This window comes from Prunus mume, linkage group LG2, assembly GCF_029339155.1.
Source record: "Prunus mume cultivar Tortuosa linkage group LG2, ASM2933915v1, whole genome shotgun sequence".
NCBI classification, from domain to species: Eukaryota; Viridiplantae; Streptophyta; class Magnoliopsida; order Rosales; family Rosaceae; genus Prunus; species Prunus mume.
The window spans coordinates 15,214,091-15,230,787 of record NC_142699.1 but is presented as its reverse complement, the minus strand read 5'-3'; the positions used below and the strand labels follow the sequence as shown (position 1 = coordinate 15,230,787).

Here is a 16,697-nt window from a genome sequence, read left to right as displayed (position 1 = left end):
AGAATTTTGGAAGAGAGCCTAGCATGACATACAGTTATTCAAGCATTAGTGGATGAACTTGGTGAAGGTGGTTTTTTATAACATTGAGTATGACCCGGAAGGGCATTTGACTCACTTGTTTTTTGCTCATCCTATATCAATTGAATTGAGTAAGAGTTACCCACATGTCTTTTTGATGGATTGCACTTATAAAACTACTAAGTATAAGATGCCATTATTGGATATAATAGGAGTTTCAAGTTTCAACACTTCATTCTACTCTTGTTTTGTCTTCATGCAAAAAGAAGAAGAGAAGGATTATGTGTGGGCTCTAGAAATGTTCAATAAAATTTTGGGAGTTCATAATCAGCCATTGGTGATCATATTAGATAGAGAATTGGCCTTAATGCATGCTATACGCATTGTATTCCCAAGTGCTTGTAATTTGTTATGCGTGTGGCATATTGAGAAAAACATTCTTGCAAATTGTAAACCTCATTTTAGAGAAGAAGTTGATTGGGTTGCTTTCCTATCTACTTGAACTGATCTAATCAAATCTCCAAATGAATCATCATTCGATAAAGCTTGGGATCATTTTGAAAATGAGTACAAGGAGAATGCAATTTTGAACTATATTAGAGGTACTTGGCTGCCATTGAAAGAAAAATTTGTAAGTGCATGGACAGATGAGGTTGCACACTTAGGTAATCGGGCTACTTCAAGAGCTGAAGGTGCACATGCAACACTAAAGAAGTATCTTTAAGTTTCAACCAGAGGTCTTCGTGAGGTAAAAGAAAAAATATGTCTTGCTACTGAACATCAATTTCAAGAAATCAAAACTCAACTCTCAAGTGAAAAGGTTGGTTCCACATAGACTTCGGATTCCATTCTTTAAAGAAGTTGTTACTCATGTATCTATGTTTGCTTTAGATGAGTTATACAAGCAACATGAAGCTGCAAAATATGGTAATCTTTCATCTCAATGCACAGGCCATTTTTTCAAAACGATGGGTATTCCTTGTGGACACATGATTAAGGATATGAAAATTCAAGTATTGCCTTTAAATGCCATACATAATCAGTGGAGGATCGATGCACGATTGTTTAACAATGATCAACATGCAAGTTTGGATGATGAAAATGATCAAATAAATAGTCTTCTATTGGACTTCAAAGAAAAGTATGAAAAACTGCCTATTCTTAAAAAGATGATACAAAGAGACAACTATCTCAATTTGTTGGTACTTCTTTTCCCTTAATTATGGAGCCTAAGATTCAACCTCATAAAGGACGGCCATAAATAAAGAAGAGAAATGAATCTAGCTCCACACATGTGAACCTCAAAATTTGAGATAGTTGAAAAGTCTCGTAAATGTAGTGTTTGCAAAGGTGTTAGCCACAATAAAAGTACTTGTCCATTTCAAGTTGCCTCTTAATTCTACCTTTTGGAAATAGATAGAAATGTAAGTACTTGTATGTCAAATTCTTTAATTTTTTTTACTAAGTATGTGAGTACTATTTATCTTTGTTGTAGTTAATAGATAATAATTTTTTTTGACTAACATGTTTATAGGTAGAAGAACCAAAGAATGTTACTAACCAAACTGTCATTAGGAGCTTAGATATGCAGAGAGCAAGGTACTTCTTATGCATAATAGTCTCATATTTTTATTCTTTCATAATTTTCAAAGTAATTGTACATGTCATCTTATTAAAGGGAATTATATCTCATCAAATTTTACAGTAGTAAATAGTATTATGAGAGATCAATTAGTTTGTTAATTAATTAGTCTTCTTTCTTGTAGGTATTTTGAAGTGGTTGGATGGATTCATCCTTATTTCAGATGTCTTTTTTTTAACACAAGGAATAAGTGTTGTATGGAACGATATAGATTGGTTAATGGAGCTAAATTATCTTTTTTGTGGTTATAACTTTTCTCTGCTCTTGTCTGGAATGATATAGTTTGGTTAATAGAGCTAAATTTTTTGGCAACCACGATGGTTTTGTCTGTACTTTTTGGTTGTTACTCTTGTCGCTATCTCTGTTTAGCCATATTTTTTGGCTTTCAATGAGGTTTCAGCTATTGACCAAAAAAAGAACATGCCAATGGATCTAAGTTTTTTGCTTTCTTTTATTTCCCATGTTATCTTAACAGTCCAATGAAGCATAGTAAATATTTATATTTTGTTCTCGAATGGATCACTATTTTCTAAATCAAGAATGGGAGATGCCAAATGCAAATGAATCACTAAAGAAAAATTTTGCCTATTCACAAAAAATAATTAAAAAAATCCCTATGGTTGCAAGGTTTATCTGTGGGCATGTGTTTTTGTAGCAGGTGGACCACATAATTTTGTCTAGACAAATATATAGTGTTAATTATTTCTTACTTGATGAAAGGAAAAAAAAAAAGCAAATTGGAAAATTAAGTGTAAAGAAAAAGAAATAATATAAAAGTGAAGTAAAAAGAAATAAGATAGGGTAATGGTAGAATAGGAAAGAGAAAAAACAAAAAAGAAAAAAAAATCATTAAAAATCATTAAAACAAAAAGAATGCAAAGTTTTATAAAAAATAAGTTAACTTCTTTATTTTTCCCATTTATTATTCCTTGGCCGCACATTCACTCGATCTACGGTTGAACCTACCTTGACAACGATTGGCTACAACGAATAGTTCGCCATACAACTCCAAGCAAACTATTACTTGATCCATAGATTTACGTGGAACAGTAATGAAACTTCTGAGATAAACGATTTAGGTCGCGACCAAAAGTTATGGTTGAGTGTTTGGTGTACCAAATTTTGGCCTTTGTGGCGGACATTATAAGATGATTCTTTAGGAACATCGAGATTAATTGTCCAAGAGTAATCTTGGGCCATGACTGATATAGAACAAGATCCCTTACAAATTTAGAAGGCAAAAGGAAAAAGGAGCCCTTCTTGGCAATTAATTAAAGCACACCCACCAACACAGTAACTCTGAAGAAAGCGTGGAATAACAGCCGATTCTCACTTCATCCCAAGTTTTTTTCCTTGCTGACGCTGAATTCATCTTGTGTTGATCAATAGCTACTGCTCAAGATAACGTATTGCTTTGCGCGCCATAGTTCAACTTTAAAATAGCCTGTGCTAACCTAACCTAACCCAGGAGGTCGACAACAGCATGCACCCAACTTAGCCATGAACTCTTTTTCTTTTTTTTTCGCTCTTTTCATCTTTGTTGTCAAGCATCGATAAAACTACTCTATCCAAGATGCACCCAACATCTTAGCCATGAAACTATACCGGTCTGCAGCTTCATCAATCTGTAAATACAAGAGCCATATATAAATACAATGGTCGGGACCATAAATGACAATATAAACTCAATCAGATACTTGCCATTTTCTGGGTTAGACGTCCGCCTCCATGCCCAGCCTTGCATTCAATGCGACCAATAATCGGATTAGTCTGTGGGCTTTTCTCCAAACTTGTGCTCAGAACATATTGCAAGGTCTAAGAATAAAGAGAATCAATTATACAATTGAAGAGAAAATAACACACACAACTGAAACAAACAAAAGCACAAAATCAATAAAAGAGAATAACACACAACTGAAACAGACAAATGCACAAATAAATAAAAGACTCGTAGATTCTATCGCAAAAGAGACTCACCGCCAATAACTTCAACGTGTGCAATGGTACGACTCGATCATCATGATCTGCAGTCAATAGCATGGTAGATGGGTACTGGTGAGGTTGGCTTGCATGCAGTTCCCATGGTCTCCTGACATTGTGTAAAGGCGAGTACCTGAAAGTAGAAGGCAGGGAGGGATAAGCTCGTATTCATATTTACAAGAACCACCAAGACATCTGAGCCTGTCACAGAAATCGGAACAAAACATGCTCACAAATTGCCTAGTAAGAAGAAGACTGATGAAGAGGCGCATCAAGCATAATGCATAAATATGTACTGCAATCCCTCTTATCCTAACAATCACACTCATTCCAACAAAGAATGAGAAATCTTGTTTATGGAGTTCTAAGCAAATGTGAATTGGAGTAATACTTTATCCCACCATCACTATCCATCACAGAACTGAGACTAAAACAAGGCAGTGAAATACTTCTACAGAATTTTAAAACATTGCCCTAACCAAAACAGGACTGCAATCGATCAATGTTAATAACTCGTTTTCTAGATCTTGTTTTTTGACAAACTGACTTAGACTAAACTAGCAAATATTAGAACACTTAGAAACACACAAGAATTATACTGGTTCGCAGAACTTTGCCTCACGCTCAGCTTGTGATTTAGGTAGAGAAATCACCGCCTCCTTTGATTATAATAGAGATTACGTAACTTTTGCAACCCTAGAACTAATTTCAAAACTTTGGCTGTCTCTCAAGTTTTTTTCCTCAAAGTAAGCTCTGCCACACCCTATTTATAGATATAGAGTTGGCTACATGTCCCAAGGCTGATTGGATTCCTATTCCTAAGTAGATTAGGAAATTACACTTATCCAAATCTTAATAGACTTCTAGAAATCCAAACCTGAATTGAATAATAAAACTGAAATTCTTTCCTAACCTCTAGGACAAGAATTGGTATACCTCTAATTTTCCTAAAACAATCCTAAACCAACTAGGACATATTTGACGAGCCAAAATCCTAACAATCTCCACCTTGGTGAGTCAAACCAAGTCTTGATCACTGCACCAGAGTATCTTTGAACCTCCTTGAAGCAGCTCTGGAAATCTTCAAGAGTCTTCACCTGGCAACTTCTTCTTGCCTCATTGCACCTCAAGTGAGGAGGTGCTCCACTTTAATCAATCAACGAGATTGATCAAGTTCAAGCAATGCTTGAACTTCTTGGCCGGCACTATCTTTGTAAGGAAATCTGCAGCATTGTCATCTCTGTATGAATCTTTTCAATCCAAATCTCCTTAGACTCCACTCCCCAACTTCTGATTCTGTGATATCTTGCTTCAATGTGCTTTGATCTTCCAGAAAAACTTGATTCTTTGCCAAGTGAATGGCACTTTGACTATCACACTTCAGCTTCACAAAATCTTGGGTGATCCCCATTTGACTTACCAAGCCATTAAGCCAAATTGCTTCCTTTCCACTTCGCCAATGCAATATACTCTCGCTGTGGTCGACAAAGCTGTAATTGGTTGCGTAGTGTTTCCAACTCGATCGGTCCTCCCGCGCATGTAAACACATAACCGAAGTTGACCTCTTCTTGTCCAAGTCGCATAATCGCAGATCCACATATCCCAACACCCTTGCATTTTCTTTTGCTTCTCAAACATAACTTTGTCGCCAAGAACCCTTCAAATAACGCAAAATCCATTTGACTGCGTCCCAATGTTGCTTTCCGGATTTCCCATGTATCCGAAACGACACCGATTGCTTGAGCTATGTCGACGGTGCATACCATTGCATACATAAGGCAGCCCACGGCATTAGCATAAGGAACCTTCTCCATTACTTGTTGCTCTTCCTGACTTAGGACATCAAGTGCCTCACTTAACTTGAAGTGAGCTGCCAAAGGAGTCGAAACCGCTTTTTTGCTTGCATGTTGAACTTCTCAAGAACCTTCTCAATATACTTGGCTTGTGATATCCAAATCCTTCCAAAGGGTCCTATCTCTCAATTTCCATGCCAAGGATCTTCAGGCTGCACCTAGATCCTTCATGTCGAACTCCTCGCTCAACATCTTCTTCAAGTCTTGAATTCTAGACTTGTCTTGACAAGCGATTAGCATGTCATCCACATATAACAACAGCAATATGACCATCCCATCTTGGAATACATGATAGTACACACAACAGTCATATAAACATCTTCTAAAATTGATTTTCAGCATGAAGTAATCGAACTCTTATACCATCGCTTGAGACTGCTGTGCCATACAGTGACTTCTTTAAATGACATACTAGGTTTTTTTCCATATTCAACAAACCTTTCTCGTTGAGCCATGAAAATTGTCTCTCTAGATCCCCATGAAGAAACGCTGTCTTCACATCCATCCGCTCAATCTCCATGTCATGCCGAGTTGCTATTGCTAAAAGCAACTGATAGAAGTATGCTTAACTACTGTGAAAAGATCTCATCATAATCCACCCTTCCTTTGTGAGTACCCTTTAGCCACTTAGCCTTGCTTTGAATCTCACTAGATCTTGTTCATGTAGTCCTTCCTTTTTCCTAAATACCCACTTGCATCCAACTAGCTTTCTTTCTTTGGGCTTAGGAACCAACTCCCAAACAGAGTTCTTGTAAAGAGACTCCATTTCTTCCATAGCACTTATCCAACTATCTCGCCATCACTTACAGGCTATAGCTTCTCGATAAGTAGTTGATCTCCTTGACTAATGTTGAGAGCATAATTAACTTCGTCTTGGTCAAACCCAAACTCGCTGTCAGGTTTCTTCTTGTTCCGATTAGGTTTGTCCGCTGCAAAAATGCATCTCGGAATGCAGTGGATTGTTGGTTGAGTTCTAACCCTTTGGGATGTCCGCGGATTAGAGTGCCTTCAATCTGCCCTATTTCTTTGCTCCACCTTGATTCCTAATCGTGAACGACACTGATGCTTCTCTTCTTCTTCTCAAAACATCGATTCAAAGATCTTGCTCAATTTGCTCCACTGAGCCGCCTTCGCCTCGAACTGATTAACGGAATCTTTGTTGCTTCAATTTCAGCATCATCTTTCTTCTCCCTAACGCCTCGACTTTATTCAGGCATGGTTGTCTCATCAAAGACAACATCTCTATGACAACCTTTTCTCTGTTGTTGATATCCCAAAGCTTGAAACCCTCACCTTTCTCAAAACCTAAGAATATGCAAATGTAGACTTTGTTTGAGCTTGACCTTCATCGCTTGGAATATGTGCATAAGCACCGCAATCAATACCGAGCTTGGAATAGTCCACCGCTTTCGCACTATACCTCTCCTCGCACTCTTAAAAACAAGAATCAGATGGTGATCTGTTAATCAAATAACTTGTATGATTAATGCCCGCCTAAAAACTATCAGCAATCTCGCATGAAATCGCATGCTCTCTCTCTCCATGAGAGTCGGCTCATCCTCTCAGCAGCCCATTTTGTTGGGATTCTTCTTATCGTGAAGTGCCTTGTGATGCCTTCTTCCTTGCAAGAATCGCAAACTCATTACTTGTATATTCACCTCCATTGTCACTCTCAGTACTTGATCTTTCTTCCAGCTTTGATTCTGCTTCGCTTTCCATTCCTTGAACTTTGCAAAACCTCGATTCGCTCATGAAATAAACCCAAACCTTCCTAGAAAATCATCCATGAAAGTAACAAAATACCTAGCTCCACCATTTGATTTGGCTGGTGCAGACCTCAAACATCCGAGAATATAGCCGAAGTTGCCTGCTTTGCTATTCGTGACCGCTACTGTGAATGATACCTTCCTTTGCTTTCCAAGAACACAATATTCACAAAAGTCCAGTTTGCAAGATGACACGCCTTCCAACAGGCCTTCCTTGTGTAATTCTTGCAACCCTTTCTGGCTTATGTGCCCAAGCCTATGATGCAGAGTTCACTTGTCTTCTATACCTTGATTTACGTAAATGCTTCCTCCAACTATAGTGGTCCCAATTAACTTATACAGCTTATTGGGTTGTAGGTCACCCCGCATTACCACCAGTGATCCTTTGGCTACCCTGAAGTCTTCCTTTAGACTCGCACTCCATAGCTGCCTCATCTAAAGTACCCAAGGAAATCAAATTCTTTCTTAGTCTAGGGACATATCTAACGCTCCCCAAAACTCGTATCATCCCATCAAACATTCTGATTTGAACAAAGGCTGTTTATTCCTTTACAGGTGACATGAAGAATCATCCCCATTAAAACTTCACTGCCGACTTTTTGTAAGTATCAACCATTCTCATCGCACACATATGAAAAGTGCATCCGATCCAAAATCCAATTTAGAAAGCCTTGAGCTCGATGTTACCGAGAAGCTCCCTGTTACTCTCATGCTCTTGGATCGCACTAGCCAACCCAGCCTTCCCTCTTGGCTTTCTCTTTCCAAATCTTGCAGCCTCTTCCAATGATCGTCTGAACCACATTCAAGCAACCTTCCTTCTTTTCCTTTTTCTTCTTGGATTTTGACCTACCTCTGTTGCTGCTTTCTTCCTTTGTCTTTTCCCGCCCCCTCTCCTTGCCTTTGGCATAAAGGCCTTGAGAGCTGCTATATCATCTAGTTTAGCATATGACTGAAGAGCTTGAATCACGTCTTCAAGCTTCAGGGACTCTTTTCCAAACATTAGAGTTGTTCGAAAGTGCTTGAAAGACGAAGGTAGAGACCTCAGCAAGATGATAGCCATATCATCATCTTTGTAAGTTTCTTCGACCTTCTGAAGATTAGTTATGCAATTTTGAAACCTCAGATACGTGATCTTCAATATCACCTCCTTCTTCCAAATAAGTCCGAATAGTTCATCCTTTAGAAAGTTTATTGACACTTTTGCCCATATAAACATTCTCCAACTTTTCCCATGCTTCTTGGGCAGTCATCTTTTCTGTGATGTGTGACCGAATTGATCTTGTGAGATGGATCTCGATGGAACTCTTGGCTTTCTTGAGAACCTTAGTCCATGCTGTCTGCACATGCCTGCTGGCTTCTCACCGCCGAGTGCATCATCCAAATCTTGTCAGACAAGATGTTCTTCATCATCCTTTGCCAACTGTGAAGTCATCCTTGCCCAAAGGGCTTTAACGCAGTCCTAGATCCGCATTCATCTTCCTTTAGACATCATAGAACCCCTTAACCTAGGCTCTCTGATACCACTTGTTAAATAACTCGCCTTCTAGATCTTGTTCTTTGATGTAACTGACGGCAATAGACTAAACTAGCAAATATTAGAACACTTAGAAACACACAAGAATTATAACTGGTTCGGCAGTAACTTTGCTTCACGCTCAGCTGTAGATTTCTCTAGGTAGAGAAATCACCGCCCTTTGATTAATAATAGAGATTACGTAACTTTTGCAACCCTAGAACTAATTTCAAAACTCTTGGCTGTCTCTGGCTGTTTTTCCTCTCTTTAAAGTAAGCCTTGCCACACCCTATTTATAGATATAGAGTTGGCTTACATGTCCCAAGGCTGATTGGATTCCTATTCCTAAGTAGATTAGGAAATTACACTTATCCAAATCCTAATAGACTTCTAGAAATCCAAACCTGAATTGAATAAGGAAAACTGAAATTCTTTCCTAATCCCTCTAGGACAAGAATTGGTATACCTCTAATTTTCCTAAAACAATCCTAAACCAACTAGGACATATTTGACGAGCCAAAATCCTAACAGATACACCTCAACTCCACCAAATGAAGAGAGAAAATGTAAACAAAACAGTACTCACTTAATTAACCATTGGAATTCTTCCTCCTTGTCAGAACAGCCATAATCAGAAGTCCATGCATGACCTGAGTAACTCTTCTACATCAAACATATGTTGCAACCAGAAGAAGAAAAAAAAAAACCTTAGAAGACCCAAAGGAAGTAAATTCACCTATGGTAAACTTGTGGAACCGTAGCATGTCCATAACACCAACATGAGCTAGTGCACAACCAAAAAGATCGGGTCTCTGCGAGAAGGCATTTTTTTTCATATAAATCACTCACTACAGATTTAATAGTAAACAAAACTAAAAATGCCACACCTGATTTATGCAAGCTCCAACAAGCAGCCCACCATTACTTCCACCTTCGATACACAACTTGCTGGGTTGGGTATAATCGGCAGATACCAGGTATTCAGCTGCAGAAATGAAGTCATCAAAGCAATTTTGCTTTTTAGCGAGGGAGCCTGATTTATGCCATTCCTCCCCGTACTCCCCACCACCACGGATATTTGCTATGCAGAAAACAGCACCTAAATGTCTTGTAAGTACAATACGACTAACACTGAAATAAGGTGTAATACTAATGTTGAATCCACCATATCCACATAGCAAGCACGGGTGTGATCCATCCAAAGGAATGTTCTTGCTGGCCACGACAAACATTGGTATCTCAGTTCCATCCTTACTGGGAATGAATACCTGGATAATGAAAAAACCCATCATATAGTAAATGAAATACTGCATGTGATAAAAAATTGAAGGTACAAAGAAAGAATGAGATCAAGCTAGTGACACTAAAATGTCAGTACAAGAAGCTCTAATACCTGATCAACTTGGAACTCTGAGCGATCATACCCAGGAACTGTAATTTCACGAAATACCTTCATGTCCGGAATTTTGTTCGCTAAATTACACTGATATACTATACCAGGGGTGAGAAAACTTGTAAACCAAAAAAAAGCAGTGCTGTCTTCACGTCTTCCAGAAATCTCACTAACCGAGCCAATGTCGATGGGTAATTGATGCAGCAAGTTACCTGAATTCAAATCCCTAATCTGTAGTACAGACTTCACATCACTCAAGTAACTAACAATCATTTGGCTACCATTGACAGCACACACTGATTCAAGTACATCTTTTTCAGCTTCTTGGAGAACGTCAGTCCAAACAGTTGGTTCCTTTAGATCAACTCGGACCAACTTATATTTTGGAGCATCTTTGTTTGTTAGAAAAGTAAACACAGTTTCATCATTTGCAATGAGATCATACATTGCATCAAATGTATCGATAAGCTTCAGAAATGGGAGCAAATCATTTTTCTCCCTTAGACCTTCAAGCCCATTAGGAAGTGCAGACATGTCACAGTAATAAAATTTGTTGACTGGGTCGCAACCCTCATCAATAGATAGAATAATATACTGCAGATTACAGAGTACCAGAAGGAAAAAAAAAGTTAGTTCAAAATAATATTACAATAAATCTGCTTTTTCTAAGCTATGCAACAATCTAATCAAAACAAAAATGGCAATTTCTAAGAGGTGTTTCACATTGGAAAAAAACTAGAATAATTATATAATAATTTAATATCCACTGATTATCATAAATATATAGAGCTGTAACATCCACGTCATTAGATCCATCTTACAACCATGGCCCAAATGCTTCAATATGAAACTCTCGGAATCTGGCACCATTTTCTGTAGGGTGAGAGATCATTAAACATATTCACACCCAACTCGCCATCAATAGTGTGGTGGCTATAACAGTATCCTTTAACAGATTCCGTTCAAAAACAAAAAACAAAAGATCAAAAGACGTAAATGTGAATGACAAAATGGCATAACTAAGGATAAGACTTAAATGCCCATTTACAAGGGAAATGATACTTCCCTAACAGTATCTTGGACAGACAACAGTCAGTATTTATGACTCATAATGCGTGTCATTAATATGATTGTCCAAAGGTGATGCATCTTGGTTGCTAAGTTGCCAGTATCAATAGCACTTAAAACCTGATATGATACATGCTTCTATTACACACAGAGGGCCCTTTTCTACAGAAAATGTGTCACTGAATCTTTTCTCTACACATACTACAAATTTTATACATTGAGCAGTTTCACCACTGGGCAGAGTTTCTGGGTGAGACCTCAACTCTAAACCCCATTCTAATGCAAAATCACAAAACTATATGGAGAGAGCAGGTGACATGTCTTAATTTTAGGCTTCATTTTAAGTACAAGAATCCTACTGCTTCAACAAGAAGAAAAGGACTCTAACAGAGCCATAAAATCCAGGAAGATAACAAAATCGACCTACCTTCCCATCTGCAGTAACTGTGGCTCCGAACAAGTATTTAGGATTTTCAGGATCCTTCCAGCATAGTATGTCTTTTGATTGATCTGTACCCACGAAATGATAGTAAACCTCATGATAAAGATTTGTGTTGGTCTCTGTCCCAGCATCAATATCTTTTCCTTCTCTACAGAACAAATCAACAGTTCTATAAATTGAATTTCATTATTTTGCACAAATCTAACGAACGAGGAAATATCAAAATAAACCTAACATAGCTATTCATTGTCCCAATAATAGTTTCTAAGTTTCTAAATAAATTCAATTTCAATGACTCGTTTGTGCAATTATATCCACATTTCTATACTCACAGCCCAAACTTTACCTAATCATAGCCTAGCAATAGCCATTTAACCATCTTTGGATTCTCCAAATTAAGTAAAGCAAGAACATCTACATCAATTCTGTCACTTTTTTTTTCTGTATCTTATTAATTTAACTGAAAGTCTCAAACTACCAGCCATGCTAATTAGAGAACTCCATCAAAATCCACATGCCCACAACTTTTTAGCGTAAAGATACATGATTTCCACTTACTTTGGAGCTGGATATCGGCTGTAGAAAAACCCTTTGTTATCATGTGTCCAGGAAATTTCCGAAAACTTGACCTGAAAATAGTAAGCTCATCTCGGTAAAGGTGCCATGGAGAACGCACATTACTTTATATCAAAACATACATAAACTCCAGCGCTTACCCAAGATAAAGTATCAGGCTCGATCTTCTTATCCTCAACCCGCATCACTTTGATTGTTACCCAATCACTGCCACTTGTGCTAAGGGCATAGGCCACGTACTTGGCGTCCTCACTTACAGAATGTGCGTTCAAAGATACAGTCCCATCTTCACTGAGCGTATTAGGATCAAGCAAAACCTCTGGTTCTCCATCCAAACTGTCCTAAAACCACAAATGAACCCCAAGAAAGAAAAATAAGGAAAGAAGAAGGAATCAGAGGAAGGAATTAATGAAGTTATATGCAGTTGATTATCAAATATAGAGTCAATGGCCAACCTGGACGTAGATGACGTTTTGGGCTTGAAGCCCAGTGTTATGGGAGTAAAAGTACTTATTCCCTTCCCTATAAGGTGGATCATAGCGTGGGTGATCGAAAAGCTTGGTGATCTTTTCACTAAGCTTACCTCTCGTATCGCATTCCTTTAGAACCGACTGTGTCAGTTCCACTTGTTTCTGTACAAAATCCTTGGTCTCTTCTGAGTCAGGATCTTCAAGCCTAAAAGATTTAATCTAAAAGAGTCAGAAAATCAAAATTCGATCAAATTCTTATAAATAGCAGCATCAAAAAGTCGGCGATTGATCCTCGTTGAGATAACAAGCAGTACAAATGCTAGGGTTTAGGATTGAAACTCTAAGTACAAATGCTACATACTATTGAAACCCTTGAAAGAAAATCTTCTTCGATAATGAATTTCTATTTCCTTATAAACAAACAAAAGAAAAAAAAAATGGTGGGAAATATATAGACATGAGGAGGTTGTACTATACCATCTATAAGGATCGGCAATGTCGACGCCATGGTAGTTATCGATAACAGACTCATCTCTGCGGACTCTAGGGTATTGCAAGGGCACGTCCAGGGCACGAAGGGAGCCCATTCTAGGTTTTGAAAGAAATGAAAGAGAGCGAACGGAAGACCTTTTTTTTCCTCAGCTTTTTCCCACAAATGGTCCTTCACGTCTACGAAATTATCACGAATGGTCTTGGCGTTTTTCGACACTAATAATTTTAATATTCGACTTTTATCACGAATCATTCCTACCGCTATAAATTCTGTTAACTATCTGAGGTAAGATAAGGAACTCACATGTCCAATTACATCGCGACATGTGGATTAAATAAATAAATGAATATTTTTTTTATGAAAATCCATTAAAAGCCCATTTAGCCTCTCTCTCTCCCCGTCTCTCTCTCATTTCCTCTGCCCTCTCTCCTCCCTGTGCTTTCCCTCTCCCTTTGTTTTTTTGTTGCCTCTACAACCCAACCACCCCATGCCCACCCGCTTCACTCAAGCTATTAGGTTTTGGTCTGCAGCATTCTTATGTTGTGTGGGAAGCGCCGAGACCTCCGTCACCAGAGGAAATGAGAGAGATGGCGCGAGAACTAGCTAGGAAAAAAATGCCCGTCGATGCTTTGTTTGGGGTTCTTTTCTTTGGTAACTTGTAAGTGCCTGCTATGGAGAAAACAAAAAAAATGTTGTGTTTTGCATTTAGATTTCAGTCGAAATAATGGTGAGGCCAAGTGGGTTTTATTTCAAGTTCAAGTGTGGCCTTGTAATGTCCCACAATCCTACTTAAATTTTCAAATCCACTTTGCCCATTTCATGCTGTGTGTGGAGGACGAAGGAGCTTTTGTGACTCAGGATGTAAATTATAGTTGTGATAAACCATGGATGGATTTGAAAGTGACCAAACATCTACAATATTCCTCATGTACTATTGAACCTTCATTTTCGTGTGCTTTGTGGAGCTGGAATCTACTTGAAAGTGAGTTCTTTTGGTTTGCTTTTCTGGGTTGTGCTTGAGTGAAGCTGGAAGGTTGAATATCTGGAAGGTTTAATAAAAAACAAAGGAGAGCAAAAACAAAGGGAGATGGTAGGGGAGTTGGGCATGGGTTGCGGGTTGCGAGAAGAGACGGAGAGCAACTGTATATCATATATATTTTCTTGCAGGTGGCAGAGGGAAAAAAAACAGAGGGAGAAGAGATGGAAAGCAAAGAAAAAGGTGGAGAGCAAGGGCAGAGGAGGAGAGAGACGGAGCAAGGAAGGAGATGAAAAGTTGCAGAAAAATAAATGGAATTTTCATTAAAAATTTATTTAATTATTTTTTATCCACATGTCGCAATGTGATTGGACATGTGAGCTCCACTTATCTTCCATATCACACTTAACAGAATTTATAAGGGTAAGGATCATTTGTGATAAAAAGCCCAAACGTTAAAGATTATTACACACAAAACCTCACGATCACTCGATAATTTCAGAAACGCAAGGACCATTCATGATAAAAAGCCTTTTCCTTATTAACGTTACGAGAAAGAAAGCGAAGGTATAAAACCTCTCTTGACTTTCACGAAAAAAGACTGATTAGTGGTACGCGCCTCATGCGCACAGAATTTTCCTGCGTACAAAGTCATCTTTTCCGTTTGCTGGACACTACCTTCTACGATGGTTTCCAGGTCGTATTTCGATCTCCTTGGTTCTAAAGAGCTTCTGAATCACTCTCCACCATGAAAGAGGGGTCTCCGGGTGTTTTCTTGAAGAATTATCAATTAGCAAAGCGGAGTCGAGCCGATTTGGGTCGTCAAGATGCGTTCGTCTCCGATGCAAATCCAGATCTGATGATGGCGCTTGATTTGAATTCAGGTCAGAATCTTAATTCTGGGATGGATACCATGGGAATTTCAAATGTTCAGTCTGTGATTGATGGTGCAAGTTTTAGGGATAAACTAATGAATAAGGTCAATCTGGTGAAAAATATTGGCATTGATGTTAATAGTTTGGATACTGATTATGATGAGTTGAATGATGATGAGGATGTAGTGATTTCCATAGGAGATAAGGGACCCATCATCCAGTTTTCTGAGAAGGCTATGTCTAGGCTCTGCAAACCTTGGAAGGATGCCTTCATCGTTAAGCTCCTGGGCCATTCTCATACTTACAATTACCTTCATGATAGGCTGCAATAGAAATGGAGTTTGAAAGGAGGCTGGAAAAACTAGTGGATTTGATGAATGACTATTTTGTTGTTAAGTTTGAGCTTAAGGAAGATCTGGAGTTTGTCCTAACTGCGGGCCTTGATAATTGCATGACAGTATTTGGTGTTACAGAAATGGAGGCCTAGGTTTTGTCCTGCCACTGCCCATATTACTCGAATGGCTGCGTGGATTCGTGTTTCGGCAATCCATTTGGAGTGCTTTGATGTTTGGGAGTTGAAGCGAATTGGCAACTTGCTGGGTAAATTGTTAAAGACTAATGCTCTAACCATATCTTAGAATAGGGGCAAGTTTGCAAACATGTGTGTTGAACTGGATCTTACAAAGCTGCTAGAAGCTTTTGTCCAGATTAATCAGGAATGGTATAATATTGAGTACGAGAGCCTACCTGATATCTGTTATTTGTGTGGGCGGTATGGTCACAAGAGAGAGCATTGCAAGAAAAGGAATTCTATTCCTGCTGTTGTGCCTGGGGAAGGGCAAAGTTCAGTTGTTGAGGATGTTTTGGGAGGCGATGTTGCTATGAATAATGAAGACCTTTTGGAAAACTTACGGGCCCTTGGATGAATGTTCCAGCAATGAGAAGGCCTAGAGCAATGCATAAGGATCAGGGAGGTAGAAATAATGGGCTTAGAGCTAAGGGCTCAAGATTTGATGCTCTACATGGTGTAAGTGAAAAATTTGGCCAAGAAGAGTTTATTGGTAATGGTGCTGATGGGCAAAGTGTCTATGGGAAAAGGAAACCATCTACAAGGGATGCAGGCTTGGGTAAGAAAGTGTGGACCAAATTAAAGGCAGTTAAGCCATATGTTCGAGTCCCCTTGAATGATATCTCCAATAAGCCTCAGCAGGATAAAAAGCATTTGATGGCTGCTGGCCGAAAGGAGGGAGGGGCTAAGAGCACGGGTTTTGGGAATTTAATTGCTATAGACAAGATGGTAATTGGTGGAAAAGGTGGAGAGCTCACTGCCTTTGCTGGACAAAATTGCTAATTAGGTAAATTCCAAGGATGTGAAAAGTGGGAAGGGGATTTATATATTTGGGCATCAACCACCAAATATAGTTAATAGTGAGAGTGTCCAGGAGGATGGAGATGGGATTAATAGTGATGCGAATTCTATTGGTTCTTCTTATCATGAGAGTGTGCCAGAGGATGAGGGTGCTCCTGTGCTTGTGGAAATGGATACTTCTGAGGGTCAAGTGCGATCTTATAATGGGAAGTTGCTTGATAATACATTCACGAACACTGAAGGTATGAGTTTTGGTTTTTAAG

At 38.7% G+C, this 16,697-nt stretch overlaps 1 protein-coding gene and 1 pseudogene across 3 annotated transcripts; one reads left to right on the top strand and one right to left on the bottom strand.

Moving 5' to 3' along the window:
• The first annotated feature begins 160 nt into the window (after positions 1-160).
• LOC103321373 (protein FAR1-RELATED SEQUENCE 11-like) lies at positions 161-1,415 on the top strand (annotated as a pseudogene).
• Positions 1,416-2,812: 1,397 nt separating this feature from the next.
• Positions 2,813-13,374, bottom strand: LOC103321176 (uncharacterized). Of its 3 annotated transcripts, XM_089046559.1 has the most exons (12): positions 13,199-13,357; positions 12,707-12,926; positions 12,392-12,592; positions 12,234-12,304; positions 11,661-11,823; positions 10,166-10,759; positions 9,660-10,040; positions 9,509-9,584; positions 9,359-9,422; positions 3,638-3,773; positions 3,362-3,475; positions 2,813-3,285 (listed from the first exon to the last, which is right to left on the bottom strand). In XM_089046559.1, the coding sequence occupies exons 1-12, from the start codon at positions 13,306-13,308 to the stop codon at positions 3,220-3,222; spliced, it is 2,196 nt and encodes a 731-aa protein (XP_088902685.1). In that variant the 5' UTR covers positions 13,309-13,357; the 3' UTR covers positions 2,813-3,219. The 3 variants fall into 3 exon arrangements, with proteins under 3 accessions (XP_088902685.1, XP_088902684.1, XP_088902683.1); XM_089046558.1 differs by lacking the exons at positions 2,813-3,285; positions 3,362-3,475; positions 3,638-3,773 and having other exon boundaries at positions 9,304-9,422; positions 12,707-12,940; positions 13,199-13,339; XM_089046557.1 differs by lacking the exons at positions 2,813-3,285; positions 3,362-3,475; positions 3,638-3,773 and having other exon boundaries at positions 9,360-9,435; positions 13,199-13,374.
• Between the last annotated feature and the right edge of the window lie 3,323 nt (positions 13,375-16,697).

Coding starts and splice junctions, on each gene's coding strand:
- LOC103321176 (XM_089046559.1), bottom strand. CDS start 13,308: ATGGGCTCCCTTCGTGCCCTGGACGTGCCCTTGCAATACCCTAGAGTC. Junction 12,927..13,198: donor ATTGCCGATCCTTATAGATG/GTATAGTACAAC, acceptor TAAATCTTTTAG/GCTTGAAGATCCTGACTCAG. Junction 3,476..3,637: donor ACACGTTGAAGTTATTGGCG/GTGAGTCTCTTT, acceptor CTTTATTCTTAG/ACCTTGCAATATGTTCTGAG.